This window comes from Struthio camelus, chromosome W (genome assembly GCF_040807025.1).
Source record: "Struthio camelus isolate bStrCam1 chromosome W, bStrCam1.hap1, whole genome shotgun sequence".
NCBI lineage: Eukaryota > Metazoa > Chordata > Aves > Struthioniformes > Struthionidae > Struthio > Struthio camelus.
Genome location: NC_090981.1, coordinates 19,676,709 through 19,704,405, shown reverse-complemented (window position 1 = coordinate 19,704,405; position 27,697 = coordinate 19,676,709). Strand labels below are relative to the sequence as shown.

The 27,697-nt window shown below is 41.2% G+C and overlaps 1 protein-coding gene across 1 annotated transcript; it reads left to right on the top strand.

Annotated features, from left to right (window-relative positions):
- Window positions 1-366: 366 nt before the first annotated feature.
- Window positions 367-27,697, top strand: LOC104150266 (lamin-B1). Its single transcript, XM_068925776.1, has 11 exons — window positions 367-1,294; window positions 13,072-13,228; window positions 14,060-14,185; window positions 15,304-15,474; window positions 17,015-17,140; window positions 20,079-20,299; window positions 21,219-21,444; window positions 23,989-24,093; window positions 24,556-24,675; window positions 25,472-25,588; window positions 26,942-27,697. Exons 1-11 carry the CDS (start codon window positions 942-944, stop codon window positions 26,981-26,983), a joined length of 1,764 nt encoding a protein of 587 aa, XP_068781877.1. The 5' UTR covers window positions 367-941; the 3' UTR covers window positions 26,984-27,697.

Genomic DNA, 27,697 nt, shown 5'->3' with positions numbered 1-27,697 from the left:
GCTGCTCAAGCGACGGGCGGAGAGCCGCGGTTCACGGCAGCGACGCCGCCATTCCCCAGGCATCCGGTGGGGCCCCGGGCCGGGCCCCGGGAGGGGGGGGCTCGGTCTCCGTGGGGCCGCTTCCCTTTGTGCGGCGGCTCCGGCGGGGGCGGGGGGGAAGGCGGCAACAAAGGAGGCCCCGGGCCGGGGGCGGTTGGGGAGGGCGGGGCGGCCGCGCGGCCGGCCGGGGCCGCGCCCGCCGCCTCACGCGCCCGCTGACAGTTGCAGGCGGCGGCGGGTTTTGAATTTAGTCTCCCGTCCGCAGGGAAGAGCGGCGCCCGGCCCGCCTCGGCGCGCGATTGGCCGCGCGCCGGCCACGTGGGCGGCGGCTCGCGGAGGGTCGGGGGCGCGGGCCGGCGGCGCTGGGCGGGTGCCGGCCATATTGGATCGCGGCGCGGAGCCCGCCGGTGCCGCGCTGGTGGCTGCGCGGGCGGCGGCGCGGAGCCGGCTCCTTTCTCCTCCTGCTCCTGCCGCTTCGGCCCCCGCCATCCCGGCTCGCTTTTTCGGGGCAGCGGCTCTCCCGAGCTGCCTTTATCCCTGCTCGGCGCCCGCCGAGCCAATCGGCAGCGGCCGCGGCCGAAGCGCCTCCTAATTGGTTTCCCTCCTTTTTTTCCTCGCTCCGGCTCGCCGCTTCTCTCGGCTCGCTCCTGGCCCTGCAGCCGCCGCCGCCCGCCCGCCCGGGGGTTTTAGCTATTTATTCCGCTTTTTTTTTTGTTTGTTTTCGTTTTAGGCTTTTTGCCGCTGCTGCGCTGGCCGCGGGGCCCCGGATTGAAGGAGGCGCGGACGGCGACGACGGCCCCCCGCGCGCTCTCCCCAGCCCCCCCGCAGCCGCCCGGGGGCACCGGGGCTTTTAGCTCTTTTTAGCTTCCCTTCCCCCCCTCCCCCCGCCGCCGCCTCCCGCCATGGCGGCCGCCACGCCGCTGGGGCCGCGGGGCCGGGGCAGCGCGCCCGCCACGCCGCTGAGCCCCACGCGCATCTCGCGGCTGCAGGAGAAGGAGGAGCTGCGGCAGCTCAACGACCGCCTGGCCGTCTACATCGACAAGGTGCGGAGCCTGGAGACGGAGAACAGCGCCCTGCAGCTGCAGGTCACCGAGCGCGAGGAGGTGCGCGGCCGCGAGGTCACCGGCCTCAAGGCGCTCTACGAGGCCGAGCTGGCCGACGCCCGCCGGGCGCTGGACGACACGGCGCGGGAGCGGGCCAAGCTGCAGATCGAGCTGGGCAAGATCCGCGCCGAGCACGAGCAGCTGCTGGGCAGGTCAGCGGGGGCCGAGGGACTGCGTGTGTCTGTGTGTGTGTGGGGGGGGGGGGGCGCCGTCTGACAGGCCGGGCCCGCCTTTTACATCTGCCTCCTCCCGCGACCTGCTTATCTCTCGCCTGGAGGCGGGGAGCGGGGGGGGGGTGCGCTGGCGCTTGCTGGCTGGGCTCCCCGCAGGTTCCCCCGCCGTGGCGGCGTTGGCCCGCCCGCGGAGAGAGGTGGGCGCCCGGGAGCGCGCGTCTCCATCTCCCTGTTCCCCCCGCTTCCTCCTCTTCGCCCGCCGCTGCCATGTGCCGCCGCCGGGCTAAGCGTTTGAATGAATGAGTGAGCGAGTCAGCCCCGCTCCGCCCCGCCTCGGCCGGCCCCCGCGGCGGGAGGCGGCGGGCAGGGCCCCGCGGCGGGTCCGCCCCGTCCCGCCGCGCCGCGCTGCCCCAGCGCCGCCGCTGGCAGGTGCCCCATGGGGCGCCCCAGCACCCCTCCCTCCCCCCGGGGCCCTGCAGACACGGCGTCTTTCCCCCGTGTTCGTATCGCAGCGTGAAACGCTTCGGCTACAGCGGCAATGGAAGCTGCCTTGAAACTTCGCCTGAATACGTCTTGAAATAATTAGTGCTTGAGGGCTCCAGGTTTTGAGTGAGGAAGACCTTCTTCTCCCCTTCCCCGATCCAGCGTACGCTTAATAAATGGTATTGTGAGTGAGTGCCTGGCGTTCTTCCTTGCTATTTTCGCTGTAAGGTTTAAGGTGCTTCAGGATGAAAAATGCCAAGTGTTGATGGTTTGTTTGCATAGTGGCTTTGAGGAAAGAAAACTGCAAGTGGACTAGGGTTTTGGTCGTGCTGCAATGTAGGTTTTCTGCTCTTTTTTAAAAGACTTCTTTTTTTTTTTTTTCCCAAAAGATGCACTCTCATAATATAAAAATGCTTGAATGTATTATAAGTAGAGTTCCCAAAAAAACAAAAAAAAATTCTGTTGTTTTTTCTGGATACTCAAAGGTTATTAAAGGCAGATTTGTGGTCAGATAGCTTCAAAATTGCAAGCAAAGGCACAACCCCAAGGTTTACACTCTTGACAAAGAGCTAATTTGTGCCACTAGCTTTTGTGGCTTGCACAACTGGCTTGATTTAGTTTTAGGTTTTTTTTACTTGTTTTTTAATTTAGTTCTTAATTCTGTAACTACTGTAGTTTTCTATTGCCAGAAGAGATTCTACCTTTTTTAGCTTTCAGAAAGTCCGGTTAGAACAGCAAAGTTGGCCTAATTTCATTCTTAGTATGACAAAGTTGTCTGTGGACTGATGCTGAAGGTAGAGAACAATGAACAACGTTTTTAGTCTCACTTTACTCTTGCACAATCTGTTAATTTTGACCTTCAGTTAAATATAGTCTTAGTCCTGATTTTGATAATGAAAAAGATACTTCATAGGTAAACTAGTACATTGATGTTCTTCTATGTCTACAGATAGCTCTGATATCTTTTTGGGTTCTTAGCTTTGTTTAAAAAACAAAAATGAAAGCTGTGAGCTTCTAATTAGTGAGTATAGTTCTTGTGGTTACTCTTTTGTGCCCCCTATGAAGCTCTAAAATCAAAGAGGTCCGTGATAGTGACAGGGAAAGCAAGGTGTAACTGCAGATGGGTGTCAAAATGACTTGACCTGACAGTCAAGCCAAGAGTTTCCGTCTCTTTCCTGATGACTTCAAGGGGAAGGTTGACACTTCTCAGAAGCTGACTGAAGAATACGGGGGATGTGTGGGCTTGGGAAGAAGAGACAATCTGCAGTAGAAGCTGCCTCTTCTGCAACTGTAATTGGGGCTTTAATAATGTGGACATGGAAGTTCTTCATGTTCTCGTTTATAGTTTCCTGTACTGTCACACTTAGCAAAAACTTGATGAGTGTAAAATTGCTTTTGTGCTGCAACTGTGGCCTTTTATGATGACTGAAGTGCTGTTACTCAATATTCTCAGTTATCCATACCTGTGTCAGAGATCGTCTTTGTACGCTACAAAGCAGCGATGAGTTTCTAGTTCAGAACTAGAACTCCTTAATACTGTTTGAGACTGCTAGATTCTACTTAAATCTGTCTGTGGTTATTTGTTGTTGTTTGGTGGCAGACCTTTTTCTGGTATGCGGTTTCTTAAGTCATCCCTGTGTATTTTTAAGATATAGGTATTTTCTGGATATTTGAGCTGATCCGTAATTACGTTTCCAAAGTCTTAAAAACAAAGCTTTCAGATTGATTTGGAGAACACTCTCTGATGGCTGTCTCAACAGCTGTTAAGTCATATTAAAAACTAACAAAAAGACTCTAAAACACTTTGCACAAGCGTGCATGAGTGTACTGGTAGTTCCAGAGATCTCATTTTGCAATGTGAGGTGAAAGTTTGCATCTTCATGACAGGAGTGCCTGTGCCCTTTCAGAAAACTGAAGTGTGGTGTACACGCTCCATCTAGTTTAAAAACTGAGCAGAGTAACTGTAGTAGTAGAGGTTTGGCTCAGTTCTCCTCCACAAGACATTGGGAATAATCTGGCTTGCTTACTGCTCTAGTTAGATCCTTCTAGAGTATACTTAATCTTGCACTTCTCTGCAAGATACCCATCCTGGACTTTGGTGTGAGGTTCATCTCATCTCTCCTTAGTTGCGTAAGGTTGCGTTTGGACAAGGTAGCTGAGCCAGTCTAGCAGTGTGTTACCACTGCAGAAGACGGGGCCATACATGCACGCTACCGGCCTAGTTTTGATTCTGGCTTTTGTCTTGGTTATTCAGTAAACTGACTTGAATCGTTTTGTTGGCAGAAAGCTGCTCACTCTTTCCCGCTGATCTAGTTTTCTTTTGGTTGAGCAGAGAAGTATGAGAACTGGCATATGGGGTGTGGCTCTCAGCAGAAGAGAGAAGTGGACTGAGTAGGACTGTGTCTTTCGTCAAGCTGCAAGCTGTTCACTTGACTTGATGTCTTGGTAGCCTTACCCTAAGAGTCAGATGACTAGTTGTCATTAGGGATACTTGGATTCCTTTTGGAATAAATGGAGAGAAACGGTAGGATAACTTGCTCTCTGGAGACGTCCCCTAACTGTGGAAGGAGCCGTACGTGTTTAGCTGTTTAGTTGGCTGAAGTTGGCCAAAATGAATCCTGGTCTAGCTGCCCTTCCAGTGCTATTTGAATATTTTTGCAGGTGGTTATTCTTGTTTCCCTGGATGCACGTACAGCTCTGTGTCCTCTAGTTAGTACAAAATTGTTCTGGAGTGCTTTATGTACTTGTTTTATTCCAACCCATTTCTTAGTTCTTTGATTTTCCATCTAATTAGTGGATCAAACTTAAGCTTCTTGTCACCTTCAAAATTCTGTGGGGCTATTCTTACTCTTCTAATCAAATTAAGTTTGTTTGTTATATTTTCTGTTATCTGGCTTCTGTCTCATGTATGGGGTTTTTTTTGTTTTTTTTTGAACATAAGTATCAGAGCCTTGTTCTGTTCACATTTATAATATCTCACAAAGACCTGTGGCTTGTTTTTATACTTGATGTTCCTATATATAGTGAACTCCTTAGATACTATGGTTTTAGGGAGTGCCTGTCATGCAGTAGGTGCTGGTGTAGTAGTCTTCTCTTTAGTAGAAATCTTGAAGAGCAAGAAAAAAAAAGTGAGGTTAAAGAAAAACCTCTCTGCTTCTATTCTGAGGAATGGGTGGGAGATGATATGCATGATTATGAAAGAAAAAAGGAGGCTTGTGACAGGACAGCGGGAGATAAGCCAAAATAAATCTCATCTCAAGATTGTTACGGGAAAAAAATCCAGGTACCCTTGAGTTAAGGCATATGTCATTCCTGGTCACCTCTTGGGCAGTGGAGAAGAGGGAAATCCTATTTCTTTCCCTCATTTGTGAAAGAATTGGGAGAACTTGTCAGTTTAACAATATTTCCAGTTTATTTTTTCCTTTTTCCTGATTAGGCAAGACTTTACTGTATACTTTCCTGTCAGTGACAGAATTCCTGCATTTCCTTCCTTTGAACGGTATGTGCAATTGTAGTAAACTTGAGTTGTAGTTCTGAATGACCTTAGATGGTCCTGCTAACTAGAAACAGTCTTGAGAGCTCCGGGATCTGTGTTCTTGCTTCCATACCACAGTGAGCAGGATGGGGAAACAGATCTGACTGGAAAACGAGCTGTGATCCTGTTTGCCAGGCCATCATGCAGGCACTGTTGGCCTGAGAGAGGGGTGCAGAGGAATGGTGGAGAGCCCTAAGAGGAGGGACAGCTTTGTAAGTGTTTATGGCAGGGGAGCCGTGGTTGGTAGCTAGGCCACTGTGGGAGATGGTCTCTTTGAGAACAATATTGGATTCAAATTGATGATGGCAAAGTGAAGAATTGTGGCCTGGATGCAAACCTAACTGTGAGTGCAGGACTAAAGGCATTCTGGACATCTAAGCTTCATTGATACATGGAAAAAATGTCTATGCAATGAATTTCCAGCTGCTTGACTTGCCTAGGAATAATGAAGGTGAAATTAAATAGTTTCCCTATTACCCTGGAAATAGTTGACTCTTCAGCTAGAATCTCAAAGCTTTTCATGAGCTCCATTCAGCACCAAACTCCTAGCTGCTGATTTTAGGTAGAATGTCCCTCCTGTGTCAGAACTGTGCAACCTTGGTCAGGACTTGAAAATACTGCAAGTTTCGAGCTCTTTGAGAAAAGAGCTGAGCAGACAACACTGAAAAAGCAGTGAAGGAAATGATGACATTATGAAACACACAAAGATAAATGTAAGTGGCAAATGCAAGAGCAGAATTTTGAATTGCTCCATCGCTCCGGCATCCTACAGGCAGGATTAAGTTCCCTCTTACGGGAGGGAGTGTGTCATGCTTCCTTTGTTTGCGGTATCTGCTAACCAGGGAGAGTTGTCGAGGCAAAAGAAAAATTCTGCTCTGTAACTTGAGCACTTAACCTAATGACAGTTTACATTGTGCAGTTTGACACAATTTTGTCACCTAGTAATGCCATGTTAAAATGATTGAGGACCGTTCAGTAAGTCAGACTTACTGTTATGTTACTGTGTCTGCTCGTAGATCAAGTAAGTTTCAGGATGAATTTCGTCGGATGAATGCTGTGATGGGGATATATTTAGATGGACAACAGGTTAAGGCTTCTAGTTGGACATGTCTGTCTGTTCTGATTTCTGTGTCACGTGAGATGATTGTGCCCTTTAGGGAGTGTCAACTGGTGTTACGCTAGTTCATTTAGGAAACTCCTTGTTTACATTTGTCTTTGTGGCAGGCTGAGATTTCACTGTGGCAGTTGTCCAAGGCTGAAGCGCATCAGCTGTCCTCTTAGGGGGGAGAGTTTTCTTCAGAGTTACTTGTAGCGCATTATGTAGCTCATTGAAGATATTGGTAAAGGATATAACTGTCATTGCACTATAAATTTTGCATTGCAACACATTTTTGGTTATAGTCAATTAATTGTGGCAAGGTACTATATGTAGTTCAATGCATTTAATCTTTTAAGAAATGATTTCTTTAGCTTTTTTGCCTTGTATCTTAAATCTGTCTTCCTTCTCCATCTTTATGCTGAAGTGAATTCCCGAGGTAGGATCGAGTAGTAAAATAAACATCAGTATAGGCTTGATGTCAGCCTATAGCTTCAATTGCTGGGCACGTGTTTGGCCCAGTGCAGCTGGTACACTGAGCAACTGCTCAGAAGAACCATGTTGTCTTAATGCAGGCAAAGTTTTAACAGCTGTTACAGGTTTTCCTGTGGTGCACATGTGGTTCGTTGTAATATGTTAGAGGTACTGTTTGGGGAAGCTGATTTAATATGCATTTTGAAGTGTATTTCACTCTTGGAGTGAAGTCAAGGTTGGTGGCTGGGGAGCTGCTGAGCTTTAATCTGAACTCTGATGTATGCCTTTGAGACAGCATCCCAGAGAAGGAAGAGGGTTAATTAAATTTTTTGCACAATAACTTAATCAAATGAAATGTAAGAATATTACTTGAACAATCTAAGAATGTGTCTTCCATGCAGTAGGGACTTTCCTGTTGCATGCAACAATGCAAGGAACGATGTGCTGGAGGGTAGGATGGTGAGAGTTAAAGGTTTGTTTTCAGATATGCGGACATATAATGATAACTTGAAACAGTAGGCTTGGAGAAGGCTATAGGATAATTTTCAACTAGTTAGGTTGGGAGTTTGAGACCACCTGCTATTGAATATAGTGAAATTATAAGTGTATTACTTGATGAGATCCCTGCTGGATGTTCACACCTTGATTCAGATTTATTTAGGCATCTGTACACAACTTATTCTTCTGTTCTTGTGAAAGGCTTTAGTACCTGGCTTCTACCTTCCATAGAATTTTATTTAACTTAAAATCTTAATTAAATATGTTCTGCAGAAATTTTGGTTACCTCTTGATATTTAACAGGGGATCTGTTTCTAGCATGGATTTGTTACAGAAAATTCAAGCTGTGGCTGTATTTGGGACCTGTAATAGGACCGGCACTTTCAAGTACTTTCAATTCTTTGTTCGTTTTTGCAGGTACATGTTTTAAGGTACCCTTGACGGGGATATTGATATATTGTATAAATATATCTTCTGGTAAAGGAATCTGTGTGACCACAATTTGATTTTTGCTGCAGCTAGTGAGTTCCTTGTTTTGAATCTGCAGAGACTGTTTTCCTTTATTTTTATCTTTAATCAGTTTTCAAAAGTTACCACATCTGTTAAGATTTGCGAGCTCTTATGGCAGACCTACTGTTGATCTTTTTTCCCCCCCCATCCCCCATTTATTTCCCCCAAAAGTCATCCTAATTTCATATTAATGAGCTAGATATTTTTAAGTAACATGAAATGCTGGAAAGGAGACCAGATACTTTATTCATTAAAGATAGGTTAATGGTCAGCAAAATGACTCTACGCCACTCCCTTGGATTCAGATGGGTTGCTGCATCCTGAATTATCTGTTATTCTGCAAATACAGAAGCACATCACGCTTTATTCAGATGAACTGTATGTTCTTGTACTTGTAACCTTCTCCTCTTTTTCAAATCCCCTAAGTGTGGTGAGTTTTGGTCAATGACTTGATGTGTGCGCTTCTTGCATAAAAGTTCTGCTAAGACTGCTGGGTAGAGAAGGTGGAGAAGGATTCAAGCGGTCAACTGTTTGAACTCTTCGAGAAGAGTTACTGCTGAGTAGTAAATGTGCCCTTCAAACACTTTGGTCACTGTCTTCGGTTGACTAAAACAGATAAGATGAAAGAAGCTAGAACCAAGTTATAACCTGAAACACTATATTATTTGGAGGGAAGGCAGTCTTTCTTGTCCAGTTGCTTTTATAAGTGTATACAGAAACATGAACACTTTCAAACAATGTCACTTACCAGCTGCTTCCTTGCAAAACATAGCTTTATTGTTGCCTCTACCTTAAGAGGGGGGGAACAGGAATACTAATGCTTCATATTTTGTTTAGCCCACAAAATCCATGACCAGGGTCCATTTTTTGTTTTTGATATTTCTCTACAATTAGAGTGGAAGAACAGCTCAGTAAGGTGCAGTACCATGTAATTTTGTATGGATGTAAATGTGGTCTGCATCATAATTAGCTCTGCTGCTGGCAAGAGCATTTCTGTAGCTATGCCATGTAGCGGTTGAGACCCACTGTTTTTTGAGGAGGATTCAGTTAGTGTTGGTAACACTTAGCTCTGTGATCCGACTTACTCTTAAGTGCTGGCACAAATGAGGGGTTAGGTGTGGGAGAATAGGAAAGGACCTCCCTTAGGGAGGCATCCTGCTCTTGTCAGGTGCATGGGAGTATGAAACCACATCCGAGTGCGGCTTGAGATCTAGCTATCCACTGAAAGGAGCAGTCTTGCTGCTTTTCTTGTATTGGGTGTGGGGTTTATCTGGCTCCAGGGGACCGATTCATTTTATTAAGTAGATAGAAAATTGTTATGTTTTTCCCGGGTGACTTTTTTTTGCTAGTTTAGAAAGAAATTCGGTCTAGGAGATCAAGTGAACCTCAGAGTTGACACAAGAGGAGGGGTGATTGCAAGTACATGAAAAGGGAACCTTCCTCTTTCTGTGAGTTATTTAGTGGCTTGGCCATTTTTGCTGATCTACAAGCCCAGTGGGCCACATAGTCTCACCAAAACAGCAATTGTCCTAAGCTATCTGTAATTCTGAGAACTTTGAATTAGCTTTAAATAAGGTAATGCAGGCAACTGGACACAACCACAGTAGCTTGTGGTGCGTGGGCTGATTTTTTTTCTACTTTACAGCGTATATCTGGGGAATGGTGAGCAGCCTAATCTGTCTGGAGCCTCGTGTCTCAGCTGGACTGAATCTGGTATGAGAAATTAGCTTGTATAAAGGTAAACTGGTGAGGTGTATGAACTGCAGTCATGGGGCTTAGGTGTACACCTCTGAGAGTAGCAGTGCCAAATGCTTGCTTTTGTCAAGCTGCTTGGGAGGCTGGAGTATATTGGGCAAAGGGAATTGATTTTATTATTTTATTGCAATCTGTGGGTGCAGCTCCATTAGTGAAAGAAATGCTGATAATATCAGTTAAGGCAGAGTCTGAGTGTTTATCCTTTACGTGTCTGTAGAATCTATATGAGTTAAACGATGTAGGTTAAATTTCTGAAGTGCAATTTCTCCCTGAAGTGGGGAGAAAATTAAGGGGAAATGGCTGTTTTGTTTAGTCAGGTCCTAGTTCTGCATTACTTAAAAATAAATTACAGTTTCATGGATAAGAAGATCCATATACTTTCTATAGATTAAAGTCAAAAGAGAAGGAAAAAAAAGAGTTTATTCTTTGAGGAAGATGAAAGTCAACTATTATTTCTTTGCTTTTATTTCTTTCTCTCATGAGCCAAACTATTCGAAGGAGTTCTAGCTGAATTTCTGAACACTGCAGAAAGAAGAATTTTTTGAAATATAGTTTTGACTTTCTGTGGAGAAAAAAGCTAGCTATTGTTGAGAGACCAAAGTTCTTCCTGGTAGAAATTACTAGGTATGAGGATGTAGTATACATTGGGTACTTGTTTTCATAATTGAAAGTTTTTTGTGATCTCGTTGCGCTTTCCCATATTCCTTTAGGGCTGGGATGACACACTGAGTTGCTGAGATTTCATCTGGCTTTCAGTGTGTGAGGTGTTGAGCTGTAGTTTTTGTTTCTTTCTGAGAGTATGTTCAGATGAGTTTTAATTAGACAACTCATAACACTAATAACACTTAATTTTAATACTCCCCCCTTCTGTGACTTGAGTCAAATTAAATTATAGGATGACTTCATAGTCAGTCTTCTTAAAAACATAAACGAGGAGAATACCTTGATGTAACTGGTAATACCTAATTTAGAGCTATGGGTAGTGTATTGGGTTTTAATCAGACTATTTTTAAGTATATATTATACATCTTGCCAGTGTTGTTCCAGTTGCGAGAGCTCTGTTTTTAGCTACCTGCCTGTTTGTAATTGGTATGGGTATTTTCATTACAGAGTAATAAAAAACAAAATAACTTTAGGTAAGGAGTATGGGGAATGTTTCCCTCTTCAACTACAGGGTACTTTCCTGGGGGCCGTGCAGCTGAAGCAAGCTATGTACATGTGACTGTAGTTTCAGGATTCAGCTTGACTGGCTGACCTCAGCATGAAGCCTAGTGAAACAGCATGCATGAGGTACTCTCTGCGTGTTTTGGATAAGCGTTCTTCAACGCTGGTCAAGCCAAGGAAAGCCTGATTTGGGCTCTCATCCTTCCCAATAACATGAGCAGACAGGTTTTTGTTGCAGACGTTCCGTAGCGAGACACTTTTCTCCTTTTTTCTCCTCTGCCGGATGGCCTCCTTGCGTGCTGGAGTTCTTGGCAGGCCTGCCCGAAAGGGGAGGGGCAGGCTAGTAGGCCTGCAGTGAGTAGTGGAGAGAGTTGGAAGTAGGAGCACACAAAAACAGAAAGCCTGTGCTCTTGTCTGATCTATGGACCCAACTGTTCTGAACTGTCGGGTCTAAGAAATGCGAGTAAAATGCTGTTGATGGACTACATTTTCTTCTAGATATGCCTGAACAGTAGAAACGATTCTCAGTTGTCTCAAAAACTGTTAGTGCATACAAGAGCCTGTGTATCCCATGCTCTTGCAGCGTGCCACCTTGGTGGATGTGGGATTACTCGAGAGAGTTTGGACATCAGCCAGTGCTACGTCTCTTACATAAAGCCCGCCATCTTGTGGCTGCAATGCGAAATCGTCTAAAAATTTACTTACTTGGACAGATGATTTTTGGAAGCCTTTGTGCACACACTTCTCTCGAGTTTAATGTTACTCGCATATTGTTATACGTGATCTTGAAAAAGCATCTACTAAATTTGAAAGTCTCCTTTGAAAATTGTACGTTGATTTGATCTTGGTCCTATTTTGCTGAGAAGCTCTGCTATTGTTTCTTGTTAGTGCGATATCTTGATTTAAAAAGTAGTGGATGTTTTCATGCTTTAAAACACTTTGAATCTCGTTTTTAAGAATCTTTCACTCGCTTCTTAGTCTCCCGAGTTTAGTGTTGTGAATTCTGGTTTTATTCGTTTCTGCAAAGAGAAATGTGAAAGCTGAGCAGAAACCTGATAGCTGCTGTTCTGTTGAGCGTGAACCTATCCCTTTATGTAAAATGTTCATAATTTGATTATAAAGATTAAGACTTTTATATGCTGCTCTCCTAACGAGATATGGATGTGTGGAAATCCCAGAGAGAAAAGAACGGGCTAAAAGACAAAAGAGTTTTTCTTACACATACTTAAACACAGCTGCATGTGACATCTAAAGATTAACAGTCATTTTGATTTCTGAGTATGCTTTTCCTGAGATGTTTCCCCTATTTTTGGTAGTAACCTATTGTAGCACTGTTTGTGAATGATTCAATTTAAGCTGAAGAGTGTAGGTTTGTGTGGAGGTATTTTACTTTTCTCTTTTGTTTTCTTTGTTTGCATAAGCATTTTTAAGTAATAATCCCACTGGAAACTGTTTAACCACTTGTATAGACGTGAAAACTAGTTTGAGGAGTAATGCGAAAAGCTTGACTGTCTGCCTTCTTGAGGAAAATGACACCGGAATCTCTTTACCAGTGCAGTTTCATTGATGGCCCAGACTACTATGTAGACAGGATTTGGATATCTTTGCTGTGATGTGTAGAACTTTGCTATTATGTGTGATCAGAAGGGTGTTGCAAAGCAGTTCAGTAGGCTACAGCTTCTATTAATGGAGAACTGGCTTAAAAATACTGAGCATAGTTTTCATTAAGATGTTATTCTGTTAACTGGAAAGGGATTACTTGGAGCCCCGATGGTGAATCCACACAAGTTCCCACATGGATAAAGGAAGTGAGGAAACCTTGCTTATTTCTGCCCTACGAAAATGGCCTTCTGATGGGGGAACTTCCTGTCTCCTGTTAAGTTTCTGGGGAAGATGTGACCTTTTACAGTGGCTATCTAAAGAGATGACAAAAGGTGTCTTTAATTGCAAACAAACACGCTGTTCCCTTTTCCACGTGTGCTTTAATTCTAAAATCCTTTGACTGTGTTCCCTTTAGATTAGGGTTGCTACAGCCCAGGCCCAGTATTACGCTGTGGCTATATAGGATGAGAAACTCCTTAGTTCTGTTTTATTTGAAACAGAGCAAATTAAGCCAAGACAAAATGTTTTTGTTAGGTGACTCAAGTTTTTAAGATTCAGAATGTACCGTGTTTTCCTAGTCGTCAGCCTGTTTTGGAGCATTTCTAGACTTCCCTAACCACTTTCTCTGGTTTATTACAGTTATGCAAAAAAGGAATCTGATCTTAATGGAGCCCAAGTCAAACTTCGAGAGTTTGAAGCAGCCCTCAATTCTAAAGAAGCTGCACTGGCCACAGCTCTTGGTGATAAGAAAAGCCTGGAGGGAGAACTTGAGGATTTAAGAGATCAAATTGCACAGGTGAGAGGAAATGGTACACTATCAAGCTTTTGCCATCAAATTATGTGTTTTATAGATGTATGGTACATCCATAGTGAAAGACCTACACTTCATTCTGATAAAATGCAACTTTATAGCCGAAAAATGGAAGCAAAGCAGTCATCTAGCGAATACTAGAAATAAGTTATGGTTCACTGTCGGAGCTGGAGGCAGTACTCAGTAGGTGTCTGCCTGTGTTCAGTATTGTTCAGTTACCTTACTCATGATGTGAGTGGTGAAATAGAGCACCTTTAAAAATTGCAGACTATGACATTTCAAGGGATGGCGCTGTCAATAGCAGAATTCAAAATTCCAAAGTGCCTCCCAGCTTTAAGTTTGTGATTCGCTGTGCCCTCCTTTGCTTCTGCCTGTACTTCTCTATCTTCTGGACTTGTAATAGAACAGGGAGAAAAAGAAAATCTCGTGCTAGTTAATCCTTTGAAATATTTGATTTGTGATCTTTAGCAGCATTAGGCAATAGGAGAAGACTAGGAGATATTTGAATTCCTAGAGATGGTGTTTGCTAAGTAGAAAAACTGAAGATTTGTAAGGAGAAGTCATAACTGATACTAAAATGGTAGTTATCAATGTGCAGTGTTTAGAATTCACTTGTGTAAGTAACTTTAAAAGAAAGATACTGTTTTGGTTTTTTGTTTGGTTGATTTTTTTGTTAACTTTTAATCGTTAAAGTTAAGGCTTAACTCACAGTTAGCTGTTTCTTCTCAGTAACTGAGATCCTTGTGTCGCATGAGTTCTGCTCTATAACCTTTGCTGTGCTGAATCCTTTTTTCTTCTTTTTTTTTTTTTTTAAAGCTTGAGGTTTCTTTAGCTGCTGCCAAGAAACAGCTTGCAGATGAAACTTTAATGAAGGTGGATCTTGAAAATCGCTGTCAGAGCCTCATTGAGGACTTGGAATTCCGTAAAAATATGTATGAGGAGGTAAAGTGATTCAGTGTCAAGAATTCACATTTTTAAAGAGAAGAAAAAAAACTGGTGCTCATTCTAGAATAACTTAGATTGGAAGGGACTTTGGGAAGTCATCTGGTCCAAACTCCTACTCAAAGCAGGATTTACTTCAACTTTAGCTGGAAAGCTTCCATCTTTCTATTGTAGAAAAATGATGTGGACTTAGAAGTTTTCATAGCTTTATGTTCCATATTCCTTTATATTAAATTCTCTCTATGGTGCCATGTATGTTTCTCTTCATAGTTATGAAAAAGTAAATTTAAAAAAAAATTTTTTTTTCCCACAAGTGTCTTCATGAGAAATAAAATGGAGAATGGCACCAAAACAGATGCTATGAACCTGGAACTTTTTTTTTTTTTTTTTTTTTAAGTTTCATAGCTTTCTGAAAGAGCCAGAATTTGTTGAATTCTTGTCTTTTATAGCTTTTTCTTGTCACCCTCTTTTATCCCTGTAGTACTTAACAGTACTACAGGGGGAGCCTTAGAGCAATAACAAATATACCTAAAAGTACTGTCTCTGGTTCTATATGTGCATTTCCTCTCCAGTTTTATTTTCAGCTTTGATCATATTGTTGGAATCACTTTTTTCCAGCAACTAAGGGCAAGCATACAAGTAAGTGGGGGCAGAACACTGGCTAGTGAAAATGACCGTTTGATTTTACAGTACTTTCATTTTGTGCAAGCATGAAAGATACCTAAGATGCCCCCCCTCCCTCGCTTCCTTAGGGGTGGTATTTTTAAGATCTGCTAATGATGAGTTGTATTTTCTTGAAAGTGTAGACAACTGTCAGAAGGCAGTGTGACTTTACATGCTGATGATATCCTAGCTCTTATTTCAATGACTCGCTGTTAAAGAATAAGGTCCTGTGCGGATCAGACTAGGGAAATGGTCTTGTGAAACTTCCAGTCTTTCACTACTGTTAATTCATTTCAGTAGAAACAGTGCCAAATAGAAACTACTCCAATGCTTATCTGCAAAGCTAGCCAGAAGCTGTATTACTTGCTGAAGAAAACAAATTGCTCTTGGCTGATAGTGTTCTAAAACTTGTTTTGCCTAATATGCATTGAAGGTTATTTTTCTGTTTTTCTCAGGAAATTAATGAGACGAGAAGAAAACATGAAACTCGCCTAGTTGAGGTTGATTCTGGGCGTCAAATTGAGTATGAACACAAACTGGCCCAAGCCCTTCATGAAATAAGGGAGCAGCATGACGCACAAGTGAAACTGTACAAAGAAGAGCTGGAACAGACTTACCATGCCAAAGTGAGAACATCTTTTCATTCAGCTGTCTGAGAAACTTTACCTTTGCTTTATTTAAGGGAAGGATAACCTGTGTAATTATTTGCCTTCCAGAGGATTTCATTCTGAAGCTTGGTTTAAAATTATCGTGCTTCTGAATATGAACTTGTATTTTCAGGTTTCATTTGAGGAGCAGGGTTAAACCTCAGGAAGCACAATAACGTAGCTACTGAATGAGGGTGGCGACTGTAAAAGTGAATTGACTGTGTGGAAAATGTCACTAGTACTGGGCTCACTGTGAATGCGAGGAGAATTAATTTTTTTATTATAAATCTGTTGTAGAAACACAATCTTGATGATAATGAGGTATGCCATATTTTGTATAAGGCTTGTTTCATGAAAGTGCTTTCTGAGAAGATGGCATCCTGAGTACTCTGACCCTGCATGCGACATTGTTATGTAGAAGCCTTACCACACCCAGTGATTTCTGCTCTTCACTCTCCTAGAGTGAAAACACGTTTGAACTGAAATCAGTTATGCTTTGTAATTTCCTTCCTCTACTATGATTCATCACTTCTGTATAGAGGAATCCTGATGTCTCAACTGAACCTGGTTTCTGTGGCTATACTTCTCACAGTTGGTATCTTTAGAGACAAGGTGGGGTGTTACAACAGAGATAAATTCAGTTTGTATTAACTTCTTAGTATAGTTTTCAGTGAAAAGTTATAGTCTTAATGGTGTGCAGTTGCCTATCTTCAGGGCTTCAATGTGAGTTGGAAAAACTAGGGGAAAGAAAACGATTGCAAGTAAAGTCTGGTCAAAAATATTTGGTTTAGACTTTTTACTAACCTAAAAAGCCTTTTCATAATTAAGGCTTTTTCGTCCCCTTTCTTAGGGGTACTTCTTTATTTACATTTTCGAATTTCATTTCATCTGAAGCTATAAATTCAGTAATTAGTCTGTAGTGCTGTCTAAGTAGATGTGGTGTTATTCAACAGGAGTGTTGTAGCTGGTTTAAAAACTGAATGTCCGCATTTTGTTTGCATTAACAGATAAAATTGAGTCTGAAGTAGTGATAAAATGAAGAAGTGGTGACTCAGGGCACTGGTACTGTAATCTTAAGTCATATTGCCAATGTGTTTACACGAGGCTGAAAACTAACATTAGTTTGTTTGGTTTTTGTTGAGAATTTGTAATTTCAGTTCTATCATTCAAGCATAATCAAAAAAAAAAAACAGTGCTATAGTATTTGACAGTATAAAGCTAAATATTGGCCAGCGTGAAAACGGAACTTAGCAGTCCAACTTGAGTAATGCTTACAAGGGAAACCTTAACAAATTTTTAATCCTACAATAAATACTCAAGAGGACTGTGATTTCAGGTAGCTCAATCCAGCATGGTAATTGAGCTAGCCTATTTAACCCTTAAAAAGAGATGTTTCACTGCGTTACAGCTGCAGAGAGGAACTTTGTGGCTTGCTGCTATGTGTGGTTTTGTTTGGTGACTCATTTTTCTTTTAATAAAAATTGCTTTGAAACTAATGTCTTAATGTGACTTACTGCAGCTTGAGAATGCTAGACTGTCCTCTGAGATGAGCACTTCGACAGCCAACTCGGTAAGAGAAGAACTGACAGAAAGTCGCATGCGGATTGAAAATCTGTCTTCCCAGCTTGCCAGTCTTCAGAAAGAGGTAATGAGCTATTTGTGACTCTTCTGCTTTGTTAATTAGAATTACTGATTTTTAATATAAAAGACTTCTTCTTTCCCTTAACTTCTAAGTGTATTCATTTTTGTGACTTGCGTTAGTCTTCTGTTTACTGTTCTCTACACTTCCAAATTCCTTAATACTTCTTTTTGATAAAGTTGAACTGTTTATCTTTTGTGCAATGTCCTGCTACTGGGAGTATCTGAAAGGCAGTACTGTTAATTAGTGTCTGTCTTAAAAAACATCTACTATGTTTGCTTTAAAAGTAACAGAGATCGGTTACTGGACAAGGTTTGGAATGAAACTGTTTCTGCTGCTGCTTTTCATTCCAGTGTTATTCTGCATATATGAGGGAAATCTGTCCTCCTCTGCCTTATAGCTGATCTTTTACATGTGCTAGTCTTGAGCCAGCCTCGAGTGCTTTGTAGAGCCTAGCCTAAACATCAGGCTTTTTCCCCTCAAGTTCGCTTGCTGGAAGTGCGTGCCGATGTGACGTCTTAGTAAGTTCTTAATCATATTAAGAAATGGTGAAATTCTGTGTCATTTGAAAATCTTAAACTGCAGGAAAAATTAAAGTAACATATCCTAGAGCTACGTAAGGATCTGATCCCACTGCATTAGATTCTGTGCAAACCAAACAGAAGTCTTACTTTATTTTCTAGATAGATGAGGCAACGTTAGGTGCAGGCTCTCTGATAAGAGTCTGTGACACTTTTAAACAATGTAGTTCTGTTCTATAGAAAATTGAACATCCGATATAGGAATTCCATTGAGCAAGCAAGATTCAAAGCCAGAGCTCGAGTACACAGTTCCTTTGTCTATTTGGTATCTTTCCTTCTTACTCCATCTTTCACCCTAGAGCCAGTAAGAGAACTTTAAAAAAAAATATGCTGATCTTGCCAGGATTAGGGCGAAATGTGAGACTGAGAAATATATCAAATAACTCTTCTCGAGTGTCTGTAGAGCAGGGTCTTAAGCTAGATATGCTTAAAATCAGATCACAGAGCACGTATGTCACACATATGAAAGTATGACACAGCCCATGATACACCACACATTCAGAAGTAACTTATTTACTGGGAGTAGCTTTATGCACATTGCACTGGAAAATTTGGAATGAAAATGAGATGTTGAGGTCTGCTTCTGAAAGCAGCTTTTTTATAACTTATTAATCAAGTGAAAATAGAACAAAGCTGCTTTTTTTTCTCTCCTTGGAAAGTATAAATTATTAATAGTACTTAACTTCAGTCATTTTTGTAATTAGTGATGTTTTTTGAATTCCTACTGTATTCCTCCTACTGTACAGTAGACTTCTATAGGATTTCCAAATTCTGTGTATTTCAAGTGAAGAGTACATGCAAGGGGCCTTATTTACTAATTCCCTCCCAAACTTTGCAAATACTAATGGGTCTTTCCAGTTTTCCTGATGCATACATGGTTTAATCTCTGGAGGAGATCAGATGACGTAATGAACGTGCATGAAGTTGCACAAGAGCTGGATTGAGGCTCTTGTCTGCTTAGCTCTACTGTCTTTAGATTATCACTATCTTTCTTTGGTATTTCAGTTAACATGGATTTTTTAGCTTTTTTCTTGTGTTAGTTGGATATCTGTGTTCTGTTGCTTTCTTGGCAGCGAAAGCAGGGTTCAGAGAACTTGTTTCTAAATCTGCAGAGGTATGAGTCATGTAATTCAGGGCTATCACAATCAACCTCTGCCAGTTTGACACCAGTTGTCTACCAAAAAAGTCAATTTTGCTGCCACGCTCTTTCGTAGCATGAGTGACGTCACTTACTAAAATACCAAGAAATCAGACTGTTCTCTATTTGCTAGCCCTAATTTTAAACTAGCTTTGTCTGCTTGGAAGAAGACAACTCCCTTCTCTCTGATGCGTGTCTCTGATTTGAGTTACCAGCACTAAAACTCTGTAGTAGCTTCCAGTGTAATCTTCCATGTGACGCTTCAAACTCCTTTTCTTAAACTTCTCACCTGACTTGAAGACTAACAACTGCTTACGCTGGTATTCCTCCTCAGTCTTTAAAGCTGCCTATTTTCGTTATGTCTAGACTGTGGTGACTTCCTGAATGGGGTACCTGCCTAGCAAACTTGGTGGCTTAACCAGGCAAGGTGATTCTGGGTGGGGCATTTGTTCCTATGTCTATCCTTTAACTAAAATACCGCAAGAACCTGCTAAGGAGAAGAAAAAATGCTCAGGGAACGTAAACCTTAAAAGTCAGATCACTTGGGTAATCTTTAATAAGCGTTCCATTCTCTGTGTACAATGCATACATACTGGCTGATACGGTTTTGAAGTATGTGAGAAAGTAGCTTTCGTCATGGACCGGTTACCATTGTACTTCTAGCAAGCCTTGAAGACTTTAATAATAGGTAGACAGATATTCACTGAGAGTAACTCCTATTCCTTTAGAGTATCTTCCAACAGAATTTGGAATCTGCAGCAGTAGACTGAAGCAAGCGACAGACATCTGAAAGCTAAAGAGAAATTACTTATTGCAGGATCTGAAGTTTTGAGCTGAGTCTTTCATTCTACATCCTGCCTAGCGTGTCTTAAACACAGCCTGACTATTAAGCTCTGTTTTTCTTGACTGAGTAACTTCGATTGAGGTAATATTTTTTTCAGATCTTGGGAAAAAGGAGCAGATGGCTTGTCTGTTAAAGCATTGCATGGACAATTGCTTGAGTATGTGACAGGTGCAAGTTTCATTGAGACTAAAGACATTACGTTTGTAGGAAATAAGGTGGAAAACAGGCAATTGAAGATGGAGGGGACTGAATTCAGAAAGTGGAGGGGGTGCTTAATCTAATCTTACTTTTGAAATCTAGGATGCCTGAATAGCAGAATGCTTGGAGGTGTGAGTGAACTTTCCTGTTTGCACCACTGATGTGTCTTTCAATGCTTTCTAGTCTAGAGCATGGCAAGATAGAATGCAAGAGCTTGAGGACACCTTGGCTAAGGAAAGGGAAAACTGTCGCAAAATGCTGTCTGACAAGGAGAGGGAAATGGCAGAGATAAGAGATCAGATGCAGCAGCAGTTGAGTGACTATGAACAACTTCTGGATGTTAAACTGGCCCTGGATATGGAAATCAATGCATACCGGAAATTGCTGGAGGGTGAAGAAGAGAGGTATGAAAGAACGTAGCAATGAATGTTAGTGTTGTTGTGTGCTTGACTCGCTTGTCTAATTCTCTGTTAAAGGCAGTTCTTGCTGAAAAGCACGTTCATTAGGTGCTTTACCATTGTGTCTGAGGTGCTGTTCTTTTCTCCCCCTCATATACGGCGCACACTTTCAAGTCTCTGTGAAAGCATCCTGCTTGAGTGTCAGGCCACTAGCTCTCTGGAGGAACAAACATCATTCCTCTGATAAGATTTTCTGACATCGTTTCCTCTGATATGTCCTGGGGACATAATGAATTGTCATTTGTGCATCTGTTTGGTACTGCTTTTAATGTTCTTTTTCAGAAGTAATTACAGGGTTATTTAGTTGTCAGCCAGTTTTCTTTAAGGATAGAATAGAAATAATAAAGTAGTCGCTTTTATGATTACCCCGCTTAGGAGGTAGCTACGTTTTCCACACATGACTCCAGGGTTCAGCAATATTAAGGATTTTTTGCTTTATGGGTCACAGCTGTCATTTGAAGTAGTTTGATATTTCAGTGTTTCTGAACTAGGTCCTACTAGTCTGTGCTGATTTTTCTTAAGCGTGAGGTGAAACTGCCAAAGTTGCTGTGCGACTTGTTTTTTGCGCAAGTTTCCGACAATGACTTCAGTTCTTCGGTTCCGTTCTTTACTTGCTCCATTAGACTAGGAATGCGAGCCTTAATGAGTGTATGTGGATATTTTTATGATCTTAATATAGTAGTCCATCACTATTGGGTACAATATTTATTTACAATATTCTTATATCTTTAGCTAAAAGAGCCTGGTTGTATCTGGCTTCCCTCATGGGAAGAAGGAGAGAAAGAAGAAAAGGTTTTATAAATGAAGGAATAATAATGTAAAATCAAGTATAACTTATGCACTTTGTTTCTTTTCTTCAATTTAGACTGAAACTTTCTCCAAGTCCATCTTCTCGAGTGACAGTTTCACGGGCTTCATCGAGCCGTAGTGTACGTACAACCAGAGGAAAGAGAAAGAGGATCGATGTAGAAGAATCTGAAGCCAGCAGTAGTGTCAGCATCTCCCACTCGGCTTCTGCCACAGGAAACGTCTCTATTGAAGAGATAGATGTCGATGGGAAATTCATCCGTTTGAAGAACACCTCTGAACAGGTCTGAAAATGAACGTGTGATGCAACTCTGCAATGGGCTTATTGGAAATATAAGGCATCCTCAGCCCCGTTTGAGGCTTTATGTTGACCTGTAGCTAAAGCATGCAGTATAAAAGGGGTGGCCCTAAGGTGTTGAGTTGGTGCATCCCAAAATGCTCTTTCAAACAGCGTTTTGGGTTGATGCTGACTTTTTTTGATGATTTTTAATGCTCTTCATGGCAAAAGTTTAATGTTTTGGTTTTGCACCCACCGGAGTACTAAATGACTCTTCATAGTTGTCTCTTGCAAGTAATCTGACTATTCAGTTAACGTTGTCAGTGACGGGAAGCAATGAAAGCAGATGTAAACTACTGTGGGAGTCTTTTCAGAAGTTTGTCACTGCCAGAAACAAATGCATACTTGATTGCAAAGTAAAGGTGAAAATTTAATTGCCAGGTTCCTTCTACTTGCATATAGCTTCTCTAAATCAGTTCCTCTTCCTTGGTTGCATCCGTAGTTTTTAAAAGAAGCAGCCTTCAGAGCCCGAGCAAAGCCTCCTCTCTACTGGCTGTTTAGATTATTTCTTTCTAGGTAGCGTCTAGGTCCTTTGCTAGGTAAATCCTTGAACAGGCCGCTTCCGAATAGCGTGGAGTTTGTTTTAAGCAGGGGAAGGGGGGGTTGTATCCTCATTGGTCAGAGGGTACTACTTCTTCCTGTTTTCCCCCAAAAGGTTATTAACTGTTGCAGTCAATGTTTTTTTCCCCTCAAGATGTTACTTGTAATTTCTATATGACGTTTCTGTGCTGCATACAGGCAGTTATACAAATCATCACAGGGTGAGGCTGGAGACTGAGGACTGAAATTTCTTAAATATCTTTCCTCTAGGAGAAGAGGAGATTAAGCATTGTCTCAGGAGGGCATCAGAATTACAAGACCTAACTTCTTACTGGCTCAGTTACAGAAAAGGGCTGAATAACTCTTGTCCTGACCTGTGCTGACTGCAGCAAAGCTGTATTTAGAAATGCATAAGCTGCATTCTTTGTTTTCAGTGACACGCAAACTTTGTGTAACGTAGACAGATCCGTTAGCTTTGCTCGAAGGGAGCTTCTCTTGACGTTTTAAACGACAAAAAATAGACTAGCTCTAAATGTTTCTGTTCCCTTTCATCAAAGGAGAGACAAACTCCTGCAAACTCCTAGATGGCAGTACGTCATTATAGGCATCTTAATCACCTAATCCAGGGTGAAACTTGTCCTCTAAAAGGAGTCAAAGACTCAAAGGAGTCTTTGTTTAATGAATAGAAGAAGCCTTGACAAACTGTCCTGGTCTAGACAGCTAATTTTTAGGTAGCTGAAGTCTGACAAATGAAAGCCTACTTCTAGTGAGTTAGGACCTGTCAATGTTATCCCCTTTGAGTTTTTCAGTGCTTTTCCCTCTTTTGTGTACCGTGTGAGGTTCATTCCCTTTGTCAGTCTCTGAGCTCTGGTGAGTATACCAGCAGTTTTGTTACTGTCAGTAGCCCTGGGTGGTTTTTGGTTACAGGGCTTGGGAAGGTGTGCAGAGTTGAGCAACTGTCTGTAGTGCAGTGTAGTAAGCTGTGCATTGGAATGTTTAGAAGTGTTTAATAGAGCAATATATATATAGATACAAAAGATGTAAAATTGTCTTTTAATGCAAGTATGGTATATTTTGTTACAGTGACCAACTGAATGTCCATATTCATTAAGATAAATAACAGTTTGTTTACAATGTTTTTAACTCTGTTTTCAGGTTCCAGAGACAACTATCTGATGTTTGGAAAATGTTGGGGGGAGGGGCGGGAGGGAGTATCGGAAAAAGATCTGCATTTATTTTGAGGTACTCATTCTATAATGACGACTTGTATACGGGCTTATATGTAGATTTGCCACTGCTTATCAAAGTAAGTTGATAGGCAAAAAGTAGTTGAAAGGAAAAATAGTTGTAGTTCTTGCAAAAGGAGTATGTAGCGAGGGAATGTGCATGTTTAGAAGTGCATAGTTTAGAAAGACTGGCAAGAATGTTTTGTTTTCTCAGAAGCTTAGGTGTCCATCCTGTAGGTCCAGAAGAAGTTACTTGCTTTTGAAGAAGTGTTATGTAATTACAGAGAGTCTTTATATTTTGTATAGAGAGATATATCTCGATATGGATAGCTGTATGTCTATATCTATATATGAAAAAATATATAAAGACTCTTTGCAATACTACATATATAAAAATATATATGCATAATGACTTTGCAGTACATATCTGCATATCTGATGGACTAAGCTATAACAAAATTCTAATTTAAATGTTTATCACTAGTTAAAACCAATTTAACAAATTAACCAATTAAAAATATGTGTTCAGCTTTAATTTGAAATGAAAAGTAAGACTAATCTAACTAAAGCAATAGATATTTGCATACTGAAGATAAAGTGGTAGTAAACGTTGTTACTAAAAGCTTTGTACATCTCATATGGTTTTATGTGAAAGATACCCCATAAATGTAACAGAAAACAACTGCTGGTGGAAATTGACTCTTTTTTTTCCTCCTTTTTATTAGGATCAACCTATGGGAGGTTGGGAGATGATCAGAAAAATAGGAGACACTTCTGCTACTTACAAATATACCTCAAGATATGTACTGAAAGCAGGCCAGACTGTTACAGTAAGTTATTAAGTTTCAGTTGTTCCTGTGAAGCAGGCTTTAGGACAATTTATGTATCTTAATAGGACTCACAGTTTTTAGTTTTGTCCTTTTCATGTAAGTATTCTGAAAGTAAGCTCCTCAATTTGTATTGAAGTTAATCTTATCAGTTGCTGGGAAGACTAATTTCTTGGTAGATGGAGCCACATTTTTCAGAAACTTTCTTTCTGCATGGAGCAATAGTTTGGATTGCAGATAGATGCGTAGCTGTTCAAACGCTCTTCTGCTTGCCCTAAAAAATGTGGGGCTGCTCTAATACTTAAAAAAAAAAAATATTGGAAGTGGCTAGGCAGACGCTTGCTTTTTTTAACTGGAGAAAATTCACCTGTGTCACTTAAATGGAATGTGTTAACTCAACAGATAACACGAAAATATATTGTATAAGACTAGTAAGTAATGTTTACATATAACTTCTCTTACCAGATTTGGGCTGCAAATGCTGGAGTAACTGCTAGCCCTCCCACTGACCTCATCTGGAAGAACCAGAATTCTTGGGGCACTGGTGAAGATGTGAAAGTTGTACTGAAAAATTCTCAGGGAGAGGTAAAAAATACCTTGGATATATTTAAACTTGTTTTCGTTGACTGTGTTGCCATTCCAGTGTCTCCTCCAGTAAAGGTGAAGGCAGAACCATTGTCAGGGCTTTGAACGTGATTTTAAGATGGCTTCCCAGGAACAGTAGCCTTACATTGAGTAGGGCTTTCTCTTCTTGCTTTCCAACTAAGCATACTCTGTCTTCTCTTCAGAAACTTAACAGTAAATTAGGACTGCAATATTTTGAAGCTTGTGAATTTGTTCTCCCTCCTCCTATATTGAGCACAAGTAGTAAAAGAGTTATTTGTTCCGATATTCCCTTAATGCCATGAATTGGGCTGTGTCTTAAAGTATACTCTGAGGGTTAAAGGTGTTTATATGCTTTTCAGTGATTCTTCTGTCCCTTAAATTAGTTTTCATTTACACTTTTTGTGTATTTGTGGGGAGTGGGGAAAATTAGAGTGGAATTTGGTTTTAACAAAGAGCCATTAATTCTGGGAAGGTGGAGGTTCCAACTTTGGCCAGGTAGATCAGTTGCTGTGACATTCAGCAATTGAAATAAAATATTTAAATAAATTTTGAGTAAGTTTGAGAAGTCCTTGTTAGAAAAACTCCTTTTAATCACTGAAAGAGATTTAAAACTAAAGCATTATGAATCCTAGTTGTATACTTTTCGTGTACAGCTGTACACAGTCACAGTGTGCTTGGGTAGCTTTCCCAACAGCTGGAACTCCCTTCTCTCAAAATGTAAGGAGATCAGTACCAGATCACTAGAGCAGTCAAGTCTTAATTAACTCTGTTGTAGGAGGTTGCTCAGAGAAGCACCGTCTTTAAAACAACTTTACGCGAAGGTGAAGAAGAGGAGGTCGAGGAAGAAGAAGCAGTTGAAGCTGTGGAGGAGGAAGACCTTTTTCACCAGCAGGTGTCATGTTAAATGCTCTTTTAATTTTTTTTTTTTCTAGGATGAAAACCCAAATATACAAGTAAGAAATTTTGGGAAAGAACTGTCCTTGTAACCTCAACAAGTTGGGCAGTTTACGGGGTTTAGCATTGCTATTAGCTTGTTCGTCTTTTTCTCCCCCCCCCCCCCATACAGTAATTTAATAAAAGCATGAAGCTTTGTTATTGAAGTTAGTAGGAAAAAAAAATTGCTTCACATGCTCCCTTGAGGCTGGGAATTGGACTGTCTTAAAACAAGGTTTTGAAGCTGAAGGGTTGTGGGATTTTTCCTTATATGATTTTTCAGGTAAGATTTTTCCCTGGGCCCATTGCTTATGGTGAAATTTGGCTTAAACCAGTTCACATAAATCTATAGTCATTTGCTTTGAGAACTTAAACCTCATATCTCCTATGTTGTTAATACACTATCAGGAAAAAATGCCTTGGGCATGCTGAAGAAATGCAGCTCTAAAGACAGTGGAAATGTCTGAACTTGAAATAACAACATAAAATGTTTTGAAATGTAAGAGAATACTGAAACATAACATATTATTTGGTGGTGTGCATTTTGAGCCTTACCCATTGTGTTCTGATTTTGACCATGAAGTTAGCCTTTCTAAAAAGATAATAAAGGTAACAAACATTAAGAAGTTCTTGTAATGCAAAGTTTGCGTTTCTTACCTTGGCTAAAACTCTGCTGCGTTTCAGTTAGTATATATCTTAACGAGTCAGTTATGCAAAGTAATCTAGACCACTAATTCAGCGTGCATATATAAACAAGCAAAAAATGGAGAGAGTTGGGGCTGCTTTGGAAATGGCTGTTTTTGCTAGCCAAATTTTTTGAGGCTTTGACTGAATCATAACTTTGTGGAATTTAATATAGACAGATTTTTATTGCAGTTACGCAAAAGTACTAAAGTGCTTCAAGCTACTCTTCTGATTTCTGGGACTGTGTAGTTCAGCTAACATGCATGTCTTGCTATTTTCTCAAGTAAAAATATTATAGCAAGAGTGAGTTAGTTTTGATGAAAAAGCCTAGAAATATTTGCATATGCTTCTCACAGTACTTACCAATTATCTGAACTAAATAATATTTTTAGCTTGAGATTCCAATAAGAATTATTTAACTTGTGTATATCTGGTACCCATCTTCCATTACCTCTCACAGAAGAGGATGTCTAGCTTGCTGGGGATTGCAGGCTGTATTACAGCTTTGGTGCAGACTGACTCTTGCTAAGACTATGCCAGGCACATAACTGCCTATATTAAAAATGTGCAGTATGTTATTTGGAGCTGCTAACCTCCCCGCCCCCCCCCCCCTTTCTGTTCATAACAGGGAGACCCAAGGGCATCTAACAGAAGCTGTGCGATCATGTAAACTCCTCCCGTCAGCCATCTTCCTCAAATTATGGTAATCCTTGCCTACAGAACGGAGCCTTCTCAGAAGCACAACATATTTTTATATTTTCTTTATGTGAATTTTTAAGCTGCGAGTCTGATGGCCTTAATTTCCTTTGTCACTGAAAAGGAAGTTTTGTAAAAGAAACCATTATCTGTAACTTTCTTGCAAGATGTGAATTATTGACACTGAACTATGTACTGTTTGAAAAATGACATCCCCACCCACCCAGTTTTTATGCCAGTCTTTTTTTAAACCTTGTTAAAATGGGAATATGCCACTGTGTTTTGGGGTTTGGTTTTTTAGATTACACCATGTAGACTAGCCATCTGCTGTTGACCTCTTTATATTTAGGTGCTGTTGGGGAAGGGGAAGGCATTTTCGATACTATGAACTTTTTTGTACTGAAGACTTTTTTTTTTCTACAATGCTATCAAGGTTGCAAAATTTTTTATAGAAAAGAACAGCTTTGTTCAAAAAAAAGTACAGAACGTAGCCCAGTTGATCATGTAAGCGCTCAGAGGATGAAGGATGCAGCAAAACTTGTTTTTTATTGGTACTTTCTTCTTTACTTAGATTTCTTATTCAGGAAGGGGACTCATGTTAAACGCGTTAGTTGTGTTTTTAAGATAGTGTAACCGGCTTAAATTTTCTTATGTGATATTAACAAATAAAAGGCTGTTTTAATATGGA

What these genes read in the sequence shown, in the direction of transcription:
- LOC104150266 (XM_068925776.1), top strand. Translation starts at nt 942, where the DNA reads ATGGCGGCCGCCACGCCGCTGGGGCCGCGGGGCCGGGGCAGCGCGCCC. An exon ending in CTGGAGGGTGAAGAAGAGAG is followed by an intron (nt 20,300 to 21,218) that starts GTATGAAAGAAC and finishes TCTTCAATTTAG; the next exon opens with ACTGAAACTTTCTCCAAGTC. An exon ending in AAGACCTTTTTCACCAGCAG is followed by an intron (nt 25,589 to 26,941) that starts GTGTCATGTTAA and finishes TGTTCATAACAG; the next exon opens with GGAGACCCAAGGGCATCTAA.